The 18397-nt window shown below is 39.5% G+C and overlaps 4 protein-coding genes across 5 annotated transcripts; 2 read left to right on the forward strand and 2 right to left on the reverse strand.

Annotated features, from left to right (window-relative positions):
* Nucleotides 1–65: 65 nt before the first annotated feature.
* Nucleotides 66–2601, reverse strand: LOC144194223 (uncharacterized). Of its 2 annotated transcripts, none has more exons than XM_077713132.1 (3): nucleotides 2315–2601; nucleotides 1805–1972; nucleotides 66–1601 (listed from the first exon to the last, which is right to left on the reverse strand). In XM_077713132.1, the coding sequence occupies exons 1-3, from the start codon at nucleotides 2424–2426 to the stop codon at nucleotides 814–816; spliced, it is 1068 nt and encodes a 355-aa protein (XP_077569258.1). In that variant the 5' UTR covers nucleotides 2427–2601; the 3' UTR covers nucleotides 66–813. The 2 variants fall into 2 exon arrangements, with proteins under 2 accessions (XP_077569258.1, XP_077569257.1); XM_077713131.1 differs by having other exon boundaries at nucleotides 66–1604.
* Nucleotides 2602–2862: 261 nt separating this feature from the next.
* Nucleotides 2863–4475, reverse strand: LOC144194219 (uncharacterized). Its single transcript, XM_077713126.1, has 2 exons — nucleotides 4313–4475; nucleotides 2863–4078 (listed from the first exon to the last, which is right to left on the reverse strand). Exons 1-2 carry the CDS (start codon nucleotides 4404–4406, stop codon nucleotides 3033–3035), a joined length of 1140 nt encoding a protein of 379 aa, XP_077569252.1. The 5' UTR covers nucleotides 4407–4475; the 3' UTR covers nucleotides 2863–3032.
* A 952-nt stretch (nucleotides 4476–5427) lies between these two features.
* On the forward strand, nucleotides 5428–9606 carry LOC144194699 (uncharacterized). Its single transcript, XM_077713923.1, has 4 exons — nucleotides 5428–6092; nucleotides 6516–7123; nucleotides 8147–8459; nucleotides 8804–9606. Exons 1-4 carry the CDS (start codon nucleotides 5903–5905, stop codon nucleotides 9463–9465), a joined length of 1773 nt encoding a protein of 590 aa, XP_077570049.1. The 5' UTR covers nucleotides 5428–5902; the 3' UTR covers nucleotides 9466–9606.
* A 901-nt stretch (nucleotides 9607–10507) lies between these two features.
* Nucleotides 10508–17833, forward strand: LOC144194700 (adhesion G protein-coupled receptor G3-like). Its single transcript, XM_077713924.1, has 13 exons — nucleotides 10508–10553; nucleotides 11435–11482; nucleotides 11563–11611; nucleotides 12502–12580; nucleotides 13359–13484; nucleotides 13702–13857; nucleotides 13930–13978; nucleotides 14056–14147; nucleotides 14911–15029; nucleotides 15109–15386; nucleotides 15731–15833; nucleotides 16685–16998; nucleotides 17066–17833. The coding sequence occupies exons 1-13, from the start codon at nucleotides 10508–10510 to the stop codon at nucleotides 17173–17175; spliced, it is 1569 nt and encodes a 522-aa protein (XP_077570050.1). The 3' UTR covers nucleotides 17176–17833.
* The last annotated feature ends 564 nt before the right edge of the window (nucleotides 17834–18397 follow it).

Raw genomic sequence — 18397 nt, forward strand, 5'->3', positions numbered from 1 at the left:
AAAATAAGGGTTTGTCTCGTCTTATTTGTAAATTTGTTGGATTGGATAACTTTATTCATCCCGTTTTGGGGAAATTTCGTTGTCACAATAGCAAGAGGATGAGAATGCAAATTTAGGAAAGGCATTTTAGACATAAATAGAAAAGTAAGGTATTTAATAAATAAGCGTGTTGCTGAAAAATATATATATACATTTTTTTTTCTCTCCATTTGACCAGTTATTTGTTTTATTCCGAATAAAGTATTGACCTTTGGCCCTTCTACAACATTAAATTGACTTTTTTTACAGTAATACCTTGAGATACAAGCTTACTGCGTTCTTGGACTGAGCTCATATGTCAATTTCCCAAATGAAATAACTAAATACAAATCAATACGTTCCCACCCTCTGAAAAAAACACCCAAAAATCAATAATTACAATGGAAAAACATGTTTTTAATTGTTCTAATTGACCCACTATACTCAAAAAGTAATTAATAGCTATTGAAAAGACATTATTGTATGGAGTTCTTATCTTTGAGACTAATCGTCACTCCTTTATCCATATTAAAAGAAGCCACTCCCCCTCTATGATTAGCATTGCACTGCACAAAAAGGACCACCTAGCGGCCGCATCTTATGCTCGTATCTCAAATTTTTCTTGTATGTTGGGACACTCATATGTCAAGGTATTACTGTATTTACAATTTGTATAGTCTCACTTGGCCTCCTTTGTTTCAAATATTTTTGTCTTGTCTCGTGCTCAGCTTCAAATGTCATTGAACACAAATATAATAACTGGCTCATTTTAAAAAATGAAAACTTCAGTAAGAGCTAAAATGTCTTTGAAATCAAAGATAACGAAGCTCTCCCAGTATGCGTCCTTGCGTGATCCGTCAAGTGAGTTTTTTTGGTGAATCTTTTACTGCAAACTGAGCAGGCAAAAGGTTTCTCCCCAGTGTGCGTCCTTGTGTGTGTTGTTAAATTTCCTTTCTGAGCAAATCTCTGGCCACAAAATGAGCAGGCATAAGGCTTTTCCCCAGTGTGCGTTCTCGCGTGGGACGTTAAATTTTCCTTCTGGGCAAATCGTTGGCCGCAAACGGAGCAGGCAAAGGGTTTTTCTCCGGTGTGCGTTCTCGTGTGCTTTTTCAAATTTTCCTTCTGGGCGAATTTCTTTGTGCAAACTGAGCAGGAAAAGGGTTTCTCCCCAGTGTGGACTCGCGTGTGCTTTGTTAAGCGAGACCTACTGGGAAATATTTTCTTGCAAAACAAGCAAGCAAAAGACTTGCCGCTCACGTGCTCCCTTTTCAGCGACGACTTGGAAGAAGATTCGTCGCGGTTTTTACGAGGGTGAAACTCCAAATCGCCGCTGGAATCGTCGTCGTCGTCAAACTCAGAAGAGTACGAGGTAGCGTCGTCGCTATTGGACAGCGGCGCCGAGAAACCGTCGCATTGGTCTCCCTCATCTTTGACGGGAAGGTGTTGCCGCGAGCTGGAAGGCTCCGCCCCTCCATTGGCCACGCTCAGACCGTCGTCTTGTTCTCGCTTCACGCCGATATTCGGCGGAAGGTCGCGGATTTCATCCTCTTTTTCTTTAACGTTGGACTCACGGCGTTCACCATCTTCTGTGGGATGTGACATAAGAAAGGTCACGTGATTACTTTCATCTCAGGTCATGATTTTCAATCTGTATATTTTCCTTCACATGGTTTAAACCATGTTTGAAAACGGGGCAAGTCATTTTTTTTCTCCCCGGTGTCTATCTTAGTGTTTTGTCAAGAACCTTTGAGCGCAGAGCGAGCAGGCAAAGGTTTCTCTCCCTCACCTTTTGACGGCGGGCTTTGAGGTGACTTGGATGGCTCCACCCCCACGCTCGCCTCACTCGGACCACCCTCTCGTTCACTTTTCGGATAGGTCAATGGGAAATTGGAGATTTCATCCTCCTGCTCTTCTTCTTTAATAAAGGGGCTCTTTGGCTGCTGGGGACCAAGATCTGTGAAGGTTAAAAAAAATGGATTTAAAGAAGCGGTAATATTTTAAACTCTGGAAATAAGTAATCATGAAAATGATTCATATATTTTTTATTGTGTTAATACTAGCGAAATTAACAAACTCAAGATGAATAATAACAGAAATTATCTCAAGTTACTGCTAAACTTAAGTTGATTTTTGTAGTATTGCTTGCCATTGACGTCGATTTGCGGCCAAATTTCCATTCAATCGAACGTCTAGCACCACTAATTAGATGAATAAATGCGCCGTGTATGAGTGGATTTTGAATAAATTGAAGCTAGGTGTGTAGTTAAAAAGTGTAAAGTAGTTTAAATGAAGCGACCTGCTTTGTTTTGGAGCTTCTTGCAAGAGGCGTCCAATCCCCGTCGGTCATTCTCGTCAATCCAGTGCATTTGCTCCTCGTAATCTTCTTCTTTCATGCCTTTTGCACACATTTTCACCCAAAATAGGAATAAACTCTGGGCCACTTTTGACAGACATCGACAGTAAAAACGCAAGGCTCGGCTAGCGAGCCAAGCTAGGCTATGCTAAGTGAACCCAAGAAGCTTCAACGTTAATCCTGACGATTCCATAGAACGTTAAAAATAGACGTTGAAATTCAGAAAACGCATAATTCTCTAAATTTCGGTAAAGAAAACTTCGTATAAGCACTTTTTTTCAAGCAAATGTAAGCGGAAAGATTCTACTTTCGACGGAGCCATAGCGTTTCAAGAACCGGATATTGCGTAGGGAACAGGACGCAGAAAGTGTCGGCCATATTGCATCAGTGCAATTCTTGAAACATTACATTATAGTCAACGGAGTGAATACAATGAAGGAGCTATAAATTGCTTAATTTCCCACCCAGATTAAAACACTTGACATAATCAATTTATAATTACAAATACTTTTACACAACTCTGATTTAGTTCAATACTGCTTAGCTGGCAACAACAAACTTTTCTACAGAGTAAATTGGAAGACATGATATCAATAAAAAGGAGTAATTAAAAGCAACAGGACTATTAGATTTCAAATTTTTAAAGAAAAGAAACTTAAATTCAATTAGAGTTCCAAGCTTTTGAAATCAAATCACTCTTAATATGTTTTCTTGTATGTTCCGTCAAATTAGTTTTTTTAGTGAATCTTTTCTCACACAATCGACAGGCAAACGGTTTCTCTCCAGTGTGGGTTCTTGTGTGCGTTGTCAAATTTCCTTTCTGAGCGAATCTTTGACCACAACGCGAGCAGGCAAAAGGCCTTTCCCCAGTGTGCGTTCTCCCGTGAGTCGTTAACGTCTCCTTATGTGCAAATCTTTGCCCGCAAACCGAGCAAGCAAAGGGTTTTTCTCCAGTGTGTGTTCTTTTATGTTCCGTTAAATGTGTATTTTTCGAGAATCGTTTGCCACAAACTTGACAAGCGAAAGGTTTCTCCCCCGTGTGCGTTTTCGTGTGTCTTGTTAAATTTCCCTTCAGCGCAAACCGCAGGCCGCAAACCAGACAAGCAAAAGGTTTTTCCCCCGTGTGCGTTCTTGTGTGCGTGGTTAAACTTTCCTTCTGCGCGAATCTTTGATCGCAAACAGAGCAGGCAAAAGGTTTTTCTCCAGTGTGCGTCCTGGTGTGCTTTTTCAAATTTCCCTTCTGAGCAAATCCTTGACCGCAAACCGAGCAGGAGAACGGTTTTTCCCCTGTGTGGATCCTCGTGTGTTTAATTAAACGTGACTTGCTGGGGAATATTTTCCCGCAGAATAAGCAAGCGAAAGATTTCCCAGCTGTGTGTCCGGTGGTGTCTGAAGATTGGTCATCGCGAGAGCGGTCGTCATCGTAGTCGGAAGAGTAGGAAGTGACGTCGTCGCTGTTGGACAGTGGAACTGACAGGTCATCTGCTGGCGATACATCCCATTGGTCTCCCTCACGTTTTATGGACAGGTGTTGACTTGACCTTGAAAGCTCCGCCCCTTCACTCGCCTGACTGGTTTCTTGGTCTTGTTCGCTCTTCACATTGGTCAAAGGGAACTTATTGATTTCCTTCTCCTGCTCTTCTTGTTTGATGTGTGGGATCTCTGGCTCCTCCTCCTCTTTGATGTCAGGCTCCTCAGGATCAATATCTGTATAAGATGCAGTATTTTAATCAATCAATCAATCAATCAATCAAAAGCCTTTACTGTCATTATACAACAGCTGCATATAACGAAATTAGTGGTTCTACTCCACAAAGTGCATGTTTCATTAAAGTAGTTAAGTAATTTGAAAAAGTGACGATTCCAGGTGAAATGCTTGGAATGTCCATTAATCGATGAAAAACCAACAAGAAATTGTAAACAAGTCCAAAGTGAAGCCACCTGCTTTGAGTTGAGACTTCTTGCAAACAACGTCCACTTCTTTTCCTTCTGTTTCGTCCACGTAATCCCCTTCTTTGACACTTTTGGCAAACATTTCCCACTCAAAATACTGACCAAGGCTGAAATGTTAACGACATCGACTTTGGAACACGACATGCAGGTTAGCTAGTGTCAGGTTCATTAATAATTACCTTCGTCCGTAATTATCAATAACTGCAGGAAGACATCTTATTCAATTATTGACATTTAATTAAATAGAAATGGATACAACAATGGGTAAAAGCCTCCGAAGGGGAGAGTCAGCAAGTGTCACCTTACAACTTCCGAACGTCTCCTCGAATAGACGTTTTCGTCCCATTCTTATGGTCACAAGTTACAGAGTTGTTGATCATTCCATCACGTATGAGTAAAAACAACATCTGGGACTACAATAACAATCAAAGTATTTTACTAATAACAAAAACAGGGACTAGACCTAACAACATTTAGATTAGAGTAATTATACAACCTCCTTGACCTAAGAATCATATAATATAATCATAATCATATAATCGTTACATACAGAAAAACCCGAAGTGTACGGTTACATAACGATAACAATATTCTTGTTATTGTCCGAATAGCCCTGTCCTCGTCACCAAGGGCCCACCAAATCTCAAGGACCCAGATTGGGTGGATTGTTTGTATAACCATCCTGGAACAGGCTGTCTAGGTTAAAGATGACTTGGTGTGACCTCAAGACTTTTGAAAAACAGAAAGAGAATGATTTAACAAAGTAATGAATTAATACAAAGAAAAGAAAGAGATTGATTTAATAAAGAAATGAATTAATATAACTATTATAATAATAAAACAGAATAAACCCAACATTAAAAATAAATATGCTAAACTAAAGAAGCCCAAGAGGCTTCAAAGTCCACTCAAATGAGTTCCACCGAGCTTTAAATACTTAAGTCGCTTAATATACTGCATTTTTTTCGGCATTCGGCTGGAATAAATGTGCACGGAAAGACTCATGGGTACAGCGTTGCAGTAACACATTCTGAGACCGGATATGGCGTCTACGTGAGACGGAAATTTCCGTCGCGGACATTTAGCGTAATGCATTGGTTACTTGGTTGTAGACATCGTCACACACTTTACTGAATTCTTCTCATTTTTATCAATCTGTTGGACAATTATCGATATAAATGGCAATAAATTGATTAATTAATGTTATTTGTATGTATTTTTGACGATTTAGAGTATTTTAGACCCTTAACGGTCAAAAATGTTTATCCTGAAGACGTTCCCCATTTTGATAGTGTAGTGACACCACAGCACCAAAAGAGGCAGTCGTGCGCTGGACTGAAGAAGGTTCTCGCTCACCGGAAACGACGTCACTCCATTTCTTGTTCTTGTTCCATTCTGTAGATTCCGTTGTATTTCTCTCACCCAAACGACTATTTTTAATACATTAATTATATATCAACTCACATCGGTGTTTTTTTGTAGCCTCTCGAACAACGAACGTTAAATTAAGGTAGCGTTTGGGAGTAGTAACATAGATCGTTAAAAGATTTAGTAAACGGGCGTATTTGTAAATTGAACATGTGCAAAAGTGAAATGCTAAGAGACTTCCTGAATCAAATTTTAAGTGCTGCCGCCGAAGAGATTTTAGTGGTTTTTGAGAGGACTGTAACGGAGTACGAGGAGGAACTTTGTCGTATGAAAGCTGAAAATGAGCTACAACGTCAACAACTGGACTCTTTCATGGCTCATGTTGTGCCAGGAAAAAAAGGTTAGCTTCATTTTCATTTACTCTCAATTTTGTTTCACTTATCAACAATGAGGTTTTGCTAAGATTCGTTTCCTATCAACATATCATTGTATTTCATTTCTATTTTAAAGGGAGTCCTCAAGCAATGTTTTTCAACCTCAACAACAACCAATTAATCTGATTCCATATCTTAAACCAATATTGTCAACATCATTAATTTAGAAGCGTACAAATTGAAACATAAATGGCACCACACGTTTGAAGTGTCCAAGATCAATGCATGACTTAACGAGCAACTGTCAAGAGCATTATGTTCAGCGAGACTCGTTAAAAAAGCCAGATGGATTAATACTTTTAGAACTATTATTAAATAGGACAACATTCAGATCCAATGTTGCTCTTACCTCATGCTATCTATCCCATAATTTCCCTGTTTTCCCACAGAAGCCAGCGAAGGAAGTCTCCATCTAGAACAACAAGAATGGACTTCCGAGGAGGAACGCGAAAAACCGCCTCCTCCTCGCATAAAAGAAGAAGAGGAAGTCCAAAATATGGACTTACCTTTAATTCCTTTCATCCCAAAACTCGAAGAAGACAACCACGGCGACCAATACCCGAGCGAGGAGAAGGGAGGGGAGGAGCTTCCCGGCTGTAGCTCGTTCCAACCCGCGGCGACGGAAGCCGACGAGGAACGCCAATCGGAATGCGACGACGTGGACTCCTGGAAATGTTCTCAGTGTCCCAAAAGTTTTCCCCACAAGAGCAATTTAAAAAGACACATGGTCATCCACACGGGAGAAAAACCATTCTGGTGCTCTGTTTGTGCCAAAAGATTCTCGCAGAAGGCGCACTTGACCACGCACTTGAAAACGCACACTGGAGAGAAAAACTTTATCTGTTCCAATTGCGGCAAGCAATTCTATCGAAGGACGCAGTTGACGGCGCACGCCAGAACGCACGCCGACAACAAGCCGTTTCCTCGCCGCGTCCGCGGGAAAGTCTTTCTCGACTACTCGCCGATGGGGAATCATTCGCAAATATACTCGGGCGAATAACAGGTCGATTTTGAGCCTTGCCGAGGCCTCCCAGTTCAAGACGGATTCGACATTTGTGGCTGTCAGTGATTCGTTGCCAACGAAAATGACTTTATGTTCTGATTTTTATATTTTAGCTTAGATTTCGCCTTTTGGAATATTACAATATTGTCAATGTTTGCCATATACGTAATAATATGTCTTGCCATGTTTAGACTGATATTTACAGCAATTCCAAATCATTTTTATTCATATTGGAATAATGTCATGTGCATGTTTTAGTTCTGTAAGATCTAATGATAGCTTTCTGTGCTAAAAATGGTGTGTTGTAATAAAATATTGAATAAAGTGGACAGAAATACATAAGACAATATTTTGTTTGGCGTTTTAAAACATAAGGATTTATTTAATTTGATTAGATTAAGTATGATTTAAAAAAAAAAAAAATAAGGATAACTGTCCAATAAAATAATATATGTCAAAGGGTTTTTTTAATAAAATATATATTGTAGTCACCCCTTTTCACTCATTCAAGTCATTGCACTTTGTGCCGTTGCCCAATTTGGCCACTTGGGGGCTGTGGATAAATCAGCTCAACTGAACTTCCTTGTATTGAAACAAATATTTAACACTTTGAGGTGGAATTGGTAACAAATTAACATAAAATAGCGGATCCAGGCAAACATTTTTTAAAATAAGTTCACAAATGGGACTTGTTCTTTTTCAGGGGTCACTAAATATGAAGCAGGCCGGCGTCGTAGGACAATGACGTAATCACCCCTCGACCCCAAATACTATTGGACGGATTATTAAAAAAAAAAAAGATTATTTTTTAACTGCCGTAGGTTCAACACAGCGCTTCCAAAAATCGGCGTGAAACGCACTCAAATGTTGTAACATATAAACATGTCTCAAATGGCGCATGACTTCAATGACGTCAATTTTTATCTTCCCAAAACACTTCAAACTATAATTGGTCCCCTTTTGTAGTTGTAGCTGGATAATTTTATAATAGTAACGTAATTAACTTAAATTCCAAAGATATCACTAGCGCCCGGAAAGAGTCGCGTAGCTGACGTCACAAAGAAGCGACCGCAAACAAAGCGACGCCTTCGTGAGCAGCGTTTAGCGACGACGAGCGTCCACTTTATCCGGCTAAAAATGTGCAAAGTCCACACATTAAGAGCGTTCCTAAACCAGCGGTTGAACGTAGCCGTCGAAGAAATAATCGAAGTGTTCGAACGAACCTTAACGGACTATGAGGAGCAACTTTGTCGGGCGAAAGAGGAAAACGGGAGACTACGTCATTTGCTGGACTCGCTTTCTGTGTCTCAGGCTACTTTGCAGCAAACAGGTCGCTTCAAAAATGTCTTTTTGTGCTCTATTCACAGTATGTGGGGCCATTTTGGGACAGTGGGCATCTATTGTAAAGTTATCATTAACGTAAGACAATTCCTGCGAGATCAGATCAGGTGTGTTGTGGTAGTTGGTAAAAGAGGGAAAATAGATTTTTGTTGTTTCTAAGGATTCCGATTTTTATTTTACCACTTATTTACGACTATTAAACTATGAACTAAAACGATATTTAATTAGAACATCCCTCGGCATCCGACATCTTTTCTACCAAAAGTCCACTTGATTAGCGCCGGAATAAAAGACAACAAATGTCCTGAAATGTTGTTATATTTTGTCTCACAGATTTCAGTCAAGATGACGTTTTTCCTGTGGAGCAAGAGTGGAACTCTACGATGGACCGACAAGAAGCGGAACCCCCCTACATCAAGGAGGAAGAGCAGGAGGTCCGCATCGACGATTTGCCCGTAACCGTCGTCGCCGTCAAGAACGAAACGGCCCGCCGTCCCAACGAGGAGAAACTAATCGGAAGCTCCGGGAATCAACCCGACGAAACCCCGCCCGGGGGGTCCGGAGCGGAAAGCTACTTCGCCCCTCTCTCCGACACCGACGACGTGACGGCGAACTCGGCCGACAGCGGCGACGAAGAACGCGCCAAGGGCGACAAACGCTGGAAATGTTGCCTGTGCGACAAACGGTTTGGCATCAAGATGAATTTGAAAAGACACATGATCATCCACACGGGGGAAAAACCTTTCGCCTGCTCCGTTTGCGGGAAACGCTTCACGCAGAAAGTGCACCTGACGTCGCATTTCCGTACGCACACCGGGGAGAAACCGTTCGCCTGCTTGCTGTGCGGGAAAAGATTCTCCCGGAGCGAGTGCTTGATCACGCACACCCGGACGCACACTGGCGAGAAACCCTTCCGCTGCAACATTTGCAATCAGAGCTTTTCATACAAGTACAAGATTAAGAAGCACAAATGCGAGAGGGACGGCGCCGTTTGAATTTTTAGAAACTTGGACACCACGTCAAATGGGGTGACGTGATTTAATCCCACCCAACCCAAAAAAAACTATTCCCAATTTTTCATTGTTTTGCATTGATGTAATATTTTAATGAACCTGAAATAAATTGAATTGAATGCCTTCATTGTCACTGTACAAATGCAATGAGATTTAAAGCTCCAAACATAATAAGTAGGCATAAAAAATAATTATATATATACATTAAAAATGGATCAATATGTTATTTTAGGTCAGACATGTGAAGAGGTGTTGTGGAGACGCGTTATTTTGAGTTCAAATTTGAATATCCATTTTTTTTCTTTTTATGAACCACTTTATCCTCATTAGGGTCACAGGGGGTGTTGGAGCCAATCCCAGCCACAGGCCTGGGCAACACTTTGAATGGGTGGCCGGCCAATCGCACCGCCTTGCAATCAGATTTTTTTAAATTCATTTTTATTATTCTATTTTTTTACCTTAATTTGTTATTCTATTTTATCTTGCGTTTTTTAACATCAACCAGCTTAAGGATGTAAAGATAGAAATCATCTTTTGGCTGTAATCTTACATGTTTATACATCCTAAATCAACCAAAATGTATCTTTTTGTCTTATCTGACCTTCCGCCGAGGAGACTGGTCGCCCGCGCAAAGCGGATGTTGGCCAAGTTTCGCCGAGCGAGCAATGCGGCGCCACCTTTGCGGCTTTTTACGAGTCAGAGCTTTGGAAACTTCCTCTTTTTTCTTTTGCACGCGGGCTGACATCACTACACTTTTTTTTTCTTCACTTTACTCCATTCCTTTATTTTTAGAAGAAAAGACCCCAGTTGAGAAATATGGGCCATCGGGCCGGAAAGCCCAAATTTGAGGGGCAATCGAACCATCATTTTGTGGTGGTGGCGAGCTGTCGTGATGTCATCACTTCCTGTTGCTTTGATTAAATAATAAAAAAAAAAAGAAGAACTTCCTGTCTGCTGTTTTCGTTTCAATTTTAGTCGACGATTATCACATTGGGACCGGTCGCCGACCACTCGGGCTTCCACCATGCGACCCATCCTCCTCTGGCTTTTGTGTACGCATGCCGTTCAGGGTAAGTAAAAAAAAAAATGTACTTTTTGTTTTGACTACTTACTTATGAATTATTTATTATTTTTTGATTATTTTGTAGTTTTAAATCTTATTATACTGTATAATGACAATAAATCCACTTTAGTTACTTTGTACCGACTTATTTATGAGACAACTTATTCAATGTTGACTACTTATTTACTTATGTCTTATTTATTGAATATTTAGTTATTATTTTGTATCGATTATTTATGTTTTTCACATCCCTATTTATGTTTTACTACTTATTTTGACTCCTTAGTTATTTATTACTTATTTATATGGTTTAAAAAATATATGTTAGTTTGTTGTTATGTTATGTTGACTACTTATTTATTGAATATGGATTTATATTTTTTTCTGTTTGTTTGTTATTTATGGACACCCTTACTTGTGTAGAATACTTATTTATTACTTAATTATTGAATATACTTCTATTATTATTATTATTATTTTATAGTTTATTTATCTGTTGATGTTGTTTGTTGTTTGTCCTTACTTATTTATGTGTTGACTAATTATGTTGATACTTTTACATATAGTATCTATAACTTATTGATGATTTGTTTGTTTATTTTGTTTTTGTGAACGTGCTGGTAAAAGTTTTGAATCTCTTAATAATTTAATAATGACAATAAATTGATGAAAATGATTCAATTTAATACTAATTGAAATAAATGTAATCATTTTTTAAAGGGGTACATCTATAAAGGGGAGGAGTCTCAAATTTGAAACCTAATTCCGGTCCAAAGTGGCACCTACATTTATTTTTTATATTTGTATACTTTTATTTTTGATCGTATCTAAGAAAGTTTGAGAAGGAAACAATTTTGACTGGTCAAATCTTTTCTGCTTATTTTTTAGCTTGCCTGGAGTCCAACCATATTTTCTCCCCGGCGACCAATTGTTTGCGTAAGTCCAAAGACCCCCCCCCCCCCTCCCCCCAAAATATGATTATATAGTATTTTAATTGTATTTATCTTTTTCCACAGAGTGCAAAGACGTTGCTGAAGTTTGCCAAGCAGAACGTCTTTGGACCAGGTATTTTATATTTTATTTTTATTTATTTTAAAAATCATTTTTGAAATACAAAAAAATAGTAAATATTTGATATTTAATTTTATTTATTTTAATTTCCAGATTTATTTTAATGTCAGTTTTTAGCTGTGTATTTTTGTTCTAATTTAATATACAGTATTTTTGCATTTTTTATTTAATTAAATTAAATTAATAAATGAGAATAACTATAAGAAGGCCCCCATTAATATATATCTTATTTATTTATTTATTTATTTAAAACATCCATTTTGAAAGACAAAAAAAAGGTAAATAATCAATATTTAATTTATTTCTTATTTATTTTAATTTTCAGGATTTTTTAATGTGGTTTCAATTTAATATTATATATTTTAGCATTTATTAATTTAATTAAAATAATAAATAACGATAACAACAAGAAGGCTCCATTAATATATATATCTTATTTTTATTTATTTTAAAAACGCTTGTAGAAATACAAAAAAACAGTAAATATTCAATATTTAATTTTATTTAATATTTATTTTAACTTTCAGGATTTTTTTAAAAGTCAGTTTTCATATTCTTAGCTGTGTATTTTTGTTCGAATTTAATATCATATATTTTAGCATTTATTAATTACATAAAATTAAATAAATAAAGAGAATTTTGATATCTTAAGAGGCTTTAGAGGTAAAAAATAACTCGAACGTCCATAGTGAGTCAAATTCCGCCAATGAGTCGTATTAAAGAGTCACTCTTTGACGCAAGTTGACGACGTCGCAAACCAGGAAGTGAAAGTCTCATTTTCGCTCCATTTTTAAGCAAATGGCAAAATCCACTTCAAAACCAACTTCCGCTTTTCATATCATATTCAATATTAAAAAAAAATTGCAATTATTTTGTACTCGCAGGTGTTACGAAAAAAAGATCCAGTCGTGCACCTCCAAAGGACGAATGGGACTCATTCTGACCCTGGACGCGTCCCAAGAGGTGAACACACACACATTTTTGGACAAATTTACCCAGAATTCACCAAATTTAAGAAAAATCTAAATTTTGTAGGTTTGCGACTCGGTGGATAAGTGTTTGGCAGGTCGGCCTGACGCTTCTGGGGTCAATAATAGTATGCTAATTAATTGGTAGCTACGGGTGATTGGTTGTTTGTCTTATTGTGCCCTGTTATTGGCCGGCCAGGGTTTGTTCCCGCCCAAGTCAGGCTTGGATAGGCTCCAGCACCCCCGGCGATCTTTGTTTTGTGTGGATAAGTGGTTGCGAAGATGAATAAATGAATCTACATACGATTATAATGTCCATGATACCGTAAATACACCAAAAAAATACAATAGTGTTTTGAGCTTTAAACCACTGGTGTCAAAGTGGCGGCCCGGGGGCCAAATCTGGCCCGCCGCATCATTTTGTGCGGCCCGGGAAAGTAAATGATGAGTGCCGACTTTCTGTTTTAGGATCAAATAAAAATGAAGAGTATAGATGTATATTAAATTTCCTGATTTGCCCCCTTTTAAATCAGTAATAGTCATTTTTAATCCATTTTTCTGTGTTTTTAGTTGAAAAATCCTTTTGCAAAATCTAAAAATACAAAAGTGGACGCAATTCATTTTAAAAATCCGCCATCGCTTCTACTTGGATCAGAGCTAACAGCTAGCACTAGCCCTCATTAGCATATCAGCTCGGTTATACCGCTCTGTGGCAAATGGTCCATTTTAGATCAAAACAACAACTTTGTCATCATTTTTTTTCTGAATATCAGAGTGAACAAAGTCCAACTCTGGAACACAGCGTCCACATCCCACAGTCGGCTTTTCGGAAAAGCAGAGGGTCCGAGAACGGGACCTCCACGGTGCTGGTCACCGTGCTGGACAGCTCGTATTTTAAGGTGAGCCCTATTAAAACCATCAATCGGGGGAGGGGCTTATACGTGAGAAATTCAATCGTTTTAAGGCAAATTTAAAGGGGACGGCTTATATGCCAGTAAATATGGTACTTTTAATGTTTTTGTCGAGGCTCACGCTCAAAACGTATTTGACTTTTTGTCGGGCAAAGACTTACCGAGGGTCAAAGGTCATCCGATCCATTTTCCTTCTCTTCCACAGCCGACCAATCGAATTCGAGGACGGACATTATTTCCGATTCCGAGCGGTCCCAGGGGACAAGTCTTGGGCGGAACCGTCCTGGTGGCGCACGTCCTTTCGGGCCCGATGCGGAACCTTCCGGAACCCGTCACCTTGACCTTCAAATACGGCAAAAAGGTGAGAAAAAATTCCTACCAAAAAGGGGGCGTGGTCTCGGTGCCGTTGTTCCTTACCTGCAACTTTTTGCAGGACGTGGACGGGACTTGCGTCTTCTGGGAGGACGATGACGACGGAAATGGTGGGTTGCAGAGTCTTTACAAAAAATAATAATAATGTTAATAATTAAAATTTTGGTTATTGGCTTGTTTTTTAAAGGGTTTTGGAGCACATACGGCTGTAACACCAGCAAAAGTGACGGAAAATTTGTGTGCCGCTGCAACCATTTGAGCTTCTTTGCTGTACTTGTGGTAAAAATTATCATTTTTGAAAGATATAAGAACAAAAAAATATTTTTTTGAACATTAAGGCATCCAATCCATTTTGACTGGAAGGCAAGGCTGTGGTCATTCCATTATTTTTGGTTAAATTAAGGGGTAAAAGTCGACATCATAATCATTAAAAAATATTTTAACTAAGATATATTGTTACAGTTTAGGTCAAAGGTGTCAAAGTGGTGGCCTCGTTTTTAGGTAAAAAATCATTTCGTCGAATTTAAAAATATATTTTAAAAAGCTTAAGTAGATCAAGGGTCAGACTCGGGTTGATTTAGATTTTTTTTTATAAATGGATTAAAAGAAGTGGATTAAAATCCCTGAATATTCCATTTTTTTATAGATCTAAAACAATGTTTTTTGACCTTTTTTGATGTATTTTTAGATTTTACAAAATGATTTTTGAACTAAAAACAGAAAAAATGATTAAAAAATGCCAATTATTGATTTAAAAGGGGTGAAAATCAGGAAATATAATATACATCTATATTTATAATTTGAATTTAATCCTAAAACAGAAATTTGGCACTCATGATTGACTTTCCCGGGCCGCACCAAATGATGCGGCGGGCCAGATTTGGGCCCCGGGCCGCCACTTTGACACCCGTGCTTTGGAGCGTACACGCCTGATGTTTCATATTTTTTGGCTTTTCAAAAAAAAATGTATTTTAGTGCATACCCAAACATTGACTAAACTAATCCAAAATCGATCAAATAACTGAATTCGAACCTTTCCCAGAATCCCGTTCTGTCGCTGAGTCCAAAAGACGTCTTCCACCTGACTTGGATGACGTCGGTGGGCTCGGCACTTTCGGCCATTTTCAGCGTCATGGGCTTGGTGATCTTCTGGTGCCTGAGGTGGGCTTCTTCCTCTCTTCTACCCGGCAACAGTTGACCACTCACTGACGTGACCTTTGACCTCCCCATCATCTCCTAGCAAACGCCAGCCCGACCGAGCCGTGGGCCTCCATGCCCACCTGGCGGCGGCACTGTTGTGCCTGCACTCCTGCTTTCTCCTGAGCCGCTGGCGAGCTGCCGGGGTCTCGGGGGTGTCGGATCCATCCTGTGGGGCCCTGGGCCTCTTCCTCCATTGGTCCCTGCTGGCCGTGGTGTGTTGGTCGGCGTTGGAGGGCTTCCATCTTTACCTCCTGCTTGTGCGCGTCTTCAACATCTACGTCAGGAGATATCTGCTCAAGATGAGCGCGCTGGGTTGGGGTGAGCGCCCTCTGTTGGCGGGAGGCCGGGGTTGCGGGTCAAATGCGTTTTTTTTTTTGTTGTTGTTTTTGCCTCAAACATCTCCAATGGTGTCAAAAAAATCTTGGAAGAACCAAGTTTGACTTCTGACCAAAAACCAGGACGCCATTTTGTTAATTTCAGTGTAATCACTTGATTGGTGCAGCTGGTTTGCGCGGGAAGTTCATTGGTTAACCACATTTTTTTCTGAAAGGGACAAAAAATAGTGTTAAAAGGTTTTCTCTAGACATTTTATGCATCATTGATGATTGATATAAGATTTATAACTAAATATTTTTATTCGGCCATTTTGTTCTCCCCTCCAGGCGTGCCTACGTTGATCGCTCTAGTTTGCGGCGCATCCGGAGTTTATGGCAAATACACCCGAGAACTTCGGAATCCCGACAACGGCAGTTCCACCATGCAGCTGTAAGTAAAGCGCTTAACCCACTGGTGTCAAAGTGGCGGCCCGGGGGCCAAATATGGCCCGCCGTATCATTTTGTGAGGCCCAAAAAAGTCAATGATGAGTGCTGACTTTCTCTTTTAGGATTAAATTAAAATGATAGATATAGATTTATATTATGTTCCCTGTGTTTCCCTCTTTTAATTGAATAATTGTCATTTTTTTATCATTTTTTCTGTTTTTAGTTTAAAAATAATTTTATAGAATCTAACAATGTATGAAAAAGCTAAAATAGACATTGTTTTAGATCTATAAAAAAATAATATTCAGGGATATTAATCCAGTAATCCATTTTAGATAAAATATTTCAATTTTTTTTATAAATGGATCAAAAGAACTGGATTAAAATCCCTGAATATTCCGTTTTTATAGATCTAAAACAATGTTTATTTTAGCTTTTTTATATATATTATTAGATTTTCCAAAATTATTTTGGAACTAAAAACAGAAAAAAAGATACAAAAATGACAATTATTGAGTTAAAAGGAGGAAAATCAGGAAATGTAATATACATCTATACTCTTTATTTTAATTTGATCCTAACACAAAAAGTCGACACTCGTGATTTACTTTCTCGGGCCGCACAAAATGATGCGGCGGGCCCAGATTTGGCCCCCGGGCCACCACTTTGACACCAGTGTTTTGATTGAGTGAACAAAAAAAGTCTAGCTTTTAAAAAAAGGCCTTAACCTATTATTTTTATTAACTTTAAATATATATATATATATATATATATAGATATTAGCATAGAAAAATCGCAAAGAAGCGAATTTGCGATAATGGAGGAAAAACTGCATACCTTTTTCTACCCCACAGGTGTTGGATGAGCAATTCCACGGGCAGCCTGGCGGTCACCTACGCCACCACAGTGGCCTTCCCGATCCTGGTGGTACTCTTCAACTCCTGCATGCTAGGCCTAGTGGTCTTCAAGCTGTGGAGTCTCCGTGGAATGGGCGTCGGCGTTGGGGGCGGGGCCAAAAACGCCCGGGAAAAGGCCAAGCGCTTATGGAAGGACTGCGTGACCATAGTGGGCCTCAGTTGCGTGCTGGGGTTGCCTTTCGGCCTGTTGACCGCCACCTACGTCTCCACGCCGGCCGTTTACGTCTTCACGGCGCTCAACTCGCTACAAGGTTCGCACGCCGCCATCTTTTTTTCGCCTATTGGGCGGCGTGTCACCGTCTTGTTCTCTTTCCAAAGGTCTCTTCGTGTTCCTGTGGTCGTTGGCGTTGCTGTGCAAGTTTCGATCGGACGCCTCGTCGTCCTCGAAAGACACGTCCACTCAGAGAATGATGACTTTCAACAGTTGATGCCCAATGGGTTGCTACTGACAGCGATGAATGTCCAATGTATTTCAATTCTTGGGCGTCTACTGGCGTCAAAGGGAGCCAACTCGTTCAAATTCCATCATTAATGTATTTTTTTTTTTACTTCTCTGTCTTTATCGGTTGCATGTTGATGTTTGTTTGGCTCTGTCTCGAAAGTAACAACTCCATACAGCGTTTTCAAATACGCCCGACTTGAGAAGCTCTTGCCACAATGTGAGCAGGAGAAAGGTTTCTCCTCGCGATGCGTTATGGTGATGACTTGTATTACGAAACCCTCACAAAAGCGTCTTTTTTCACCCTGGCGGTGGAGAAAAATATCCACAGTCCTTTTCTATAGTTTCTTTAGACGTCAAACCATGTTTACACCGAATACTAGATGTGTTCTAGCTACGCAGACAAAACTAATTAACCAAAAAGTGCACTAACCGACGCTATGTAGCACAAGCAGAAGTTTCCTGTTGCAAACCGTCTCCCGCAGTCGAGTTCTTAATTTCTCTTTTCCTCCATAAAGTTATTTTCCAAAGTCAATTTGGCTGTGGTTCCCGAACACATTTCCAAACTTTTGGCGTCGGATTGCGCACGATTACGGCATGTAGAAAACCGAATGTATATTTTTGCTAATAAGCTTCCGAAAACCAGGAAGCGAAAGTTCCAACTTCCTGTTCAGTACATGACGCACCACTGCCCCCTCTGGACTGGAAGTATAAACCTGCCTACATTTAATGACGCTTTTCAATCCTAAATTCCTGACATTAACTGCGATATACAGAAGGGTAGTTTCTCACTCTTGATTTGATACATATATAATGACAAATAAAGTAAACAGTGGAGTGAATATGTATTTTAAAAAGTATAAATTAGCACCAATTGTTTGTCCCAGTGAATTTGCCGTACAAATTCAGCTTCTGTACTTCCGCGTTCGTGTTTGTGTTCAAAACACGTTCTATTTAAGAGCTGTTCGTACCACGTCCCAAATATTCGATGCAGTACGTTCATCTTTTCCAAATGGAACTTATTCACGGTGCATTTAACCTCTGTGTCCCTAAAAAGAAGCTCTGTGTGCGTACTCGACGCTCCAGCTAGCTTAGCCTAGCTGCTAGCAAAGAGGTGCCCCGAGGCTCAATTAAAAAGCGATGGAGAGATGAAATGAGATACATTAGTTGTGCAATTCCTATAAAAATGGACGCCAGAAATGTAAAAGAAG

The sequence above is a fragment of the Stigmatopora nigra genome, chromosome 3, assembly GCF_051989575.1.
Source record: "Stigmatopora nigra isolate UIUO_SnigA chromosome 3, RoL_Snig_1.1, whole genome shotgun sequence".
NCBI classification, from domain to species: Eukaryota; Metazoa; Chordata; class Actinopteri; order Syngnathiformes; family Syngnathidae; genus Stigmatopora; species Stigmatopora nigra.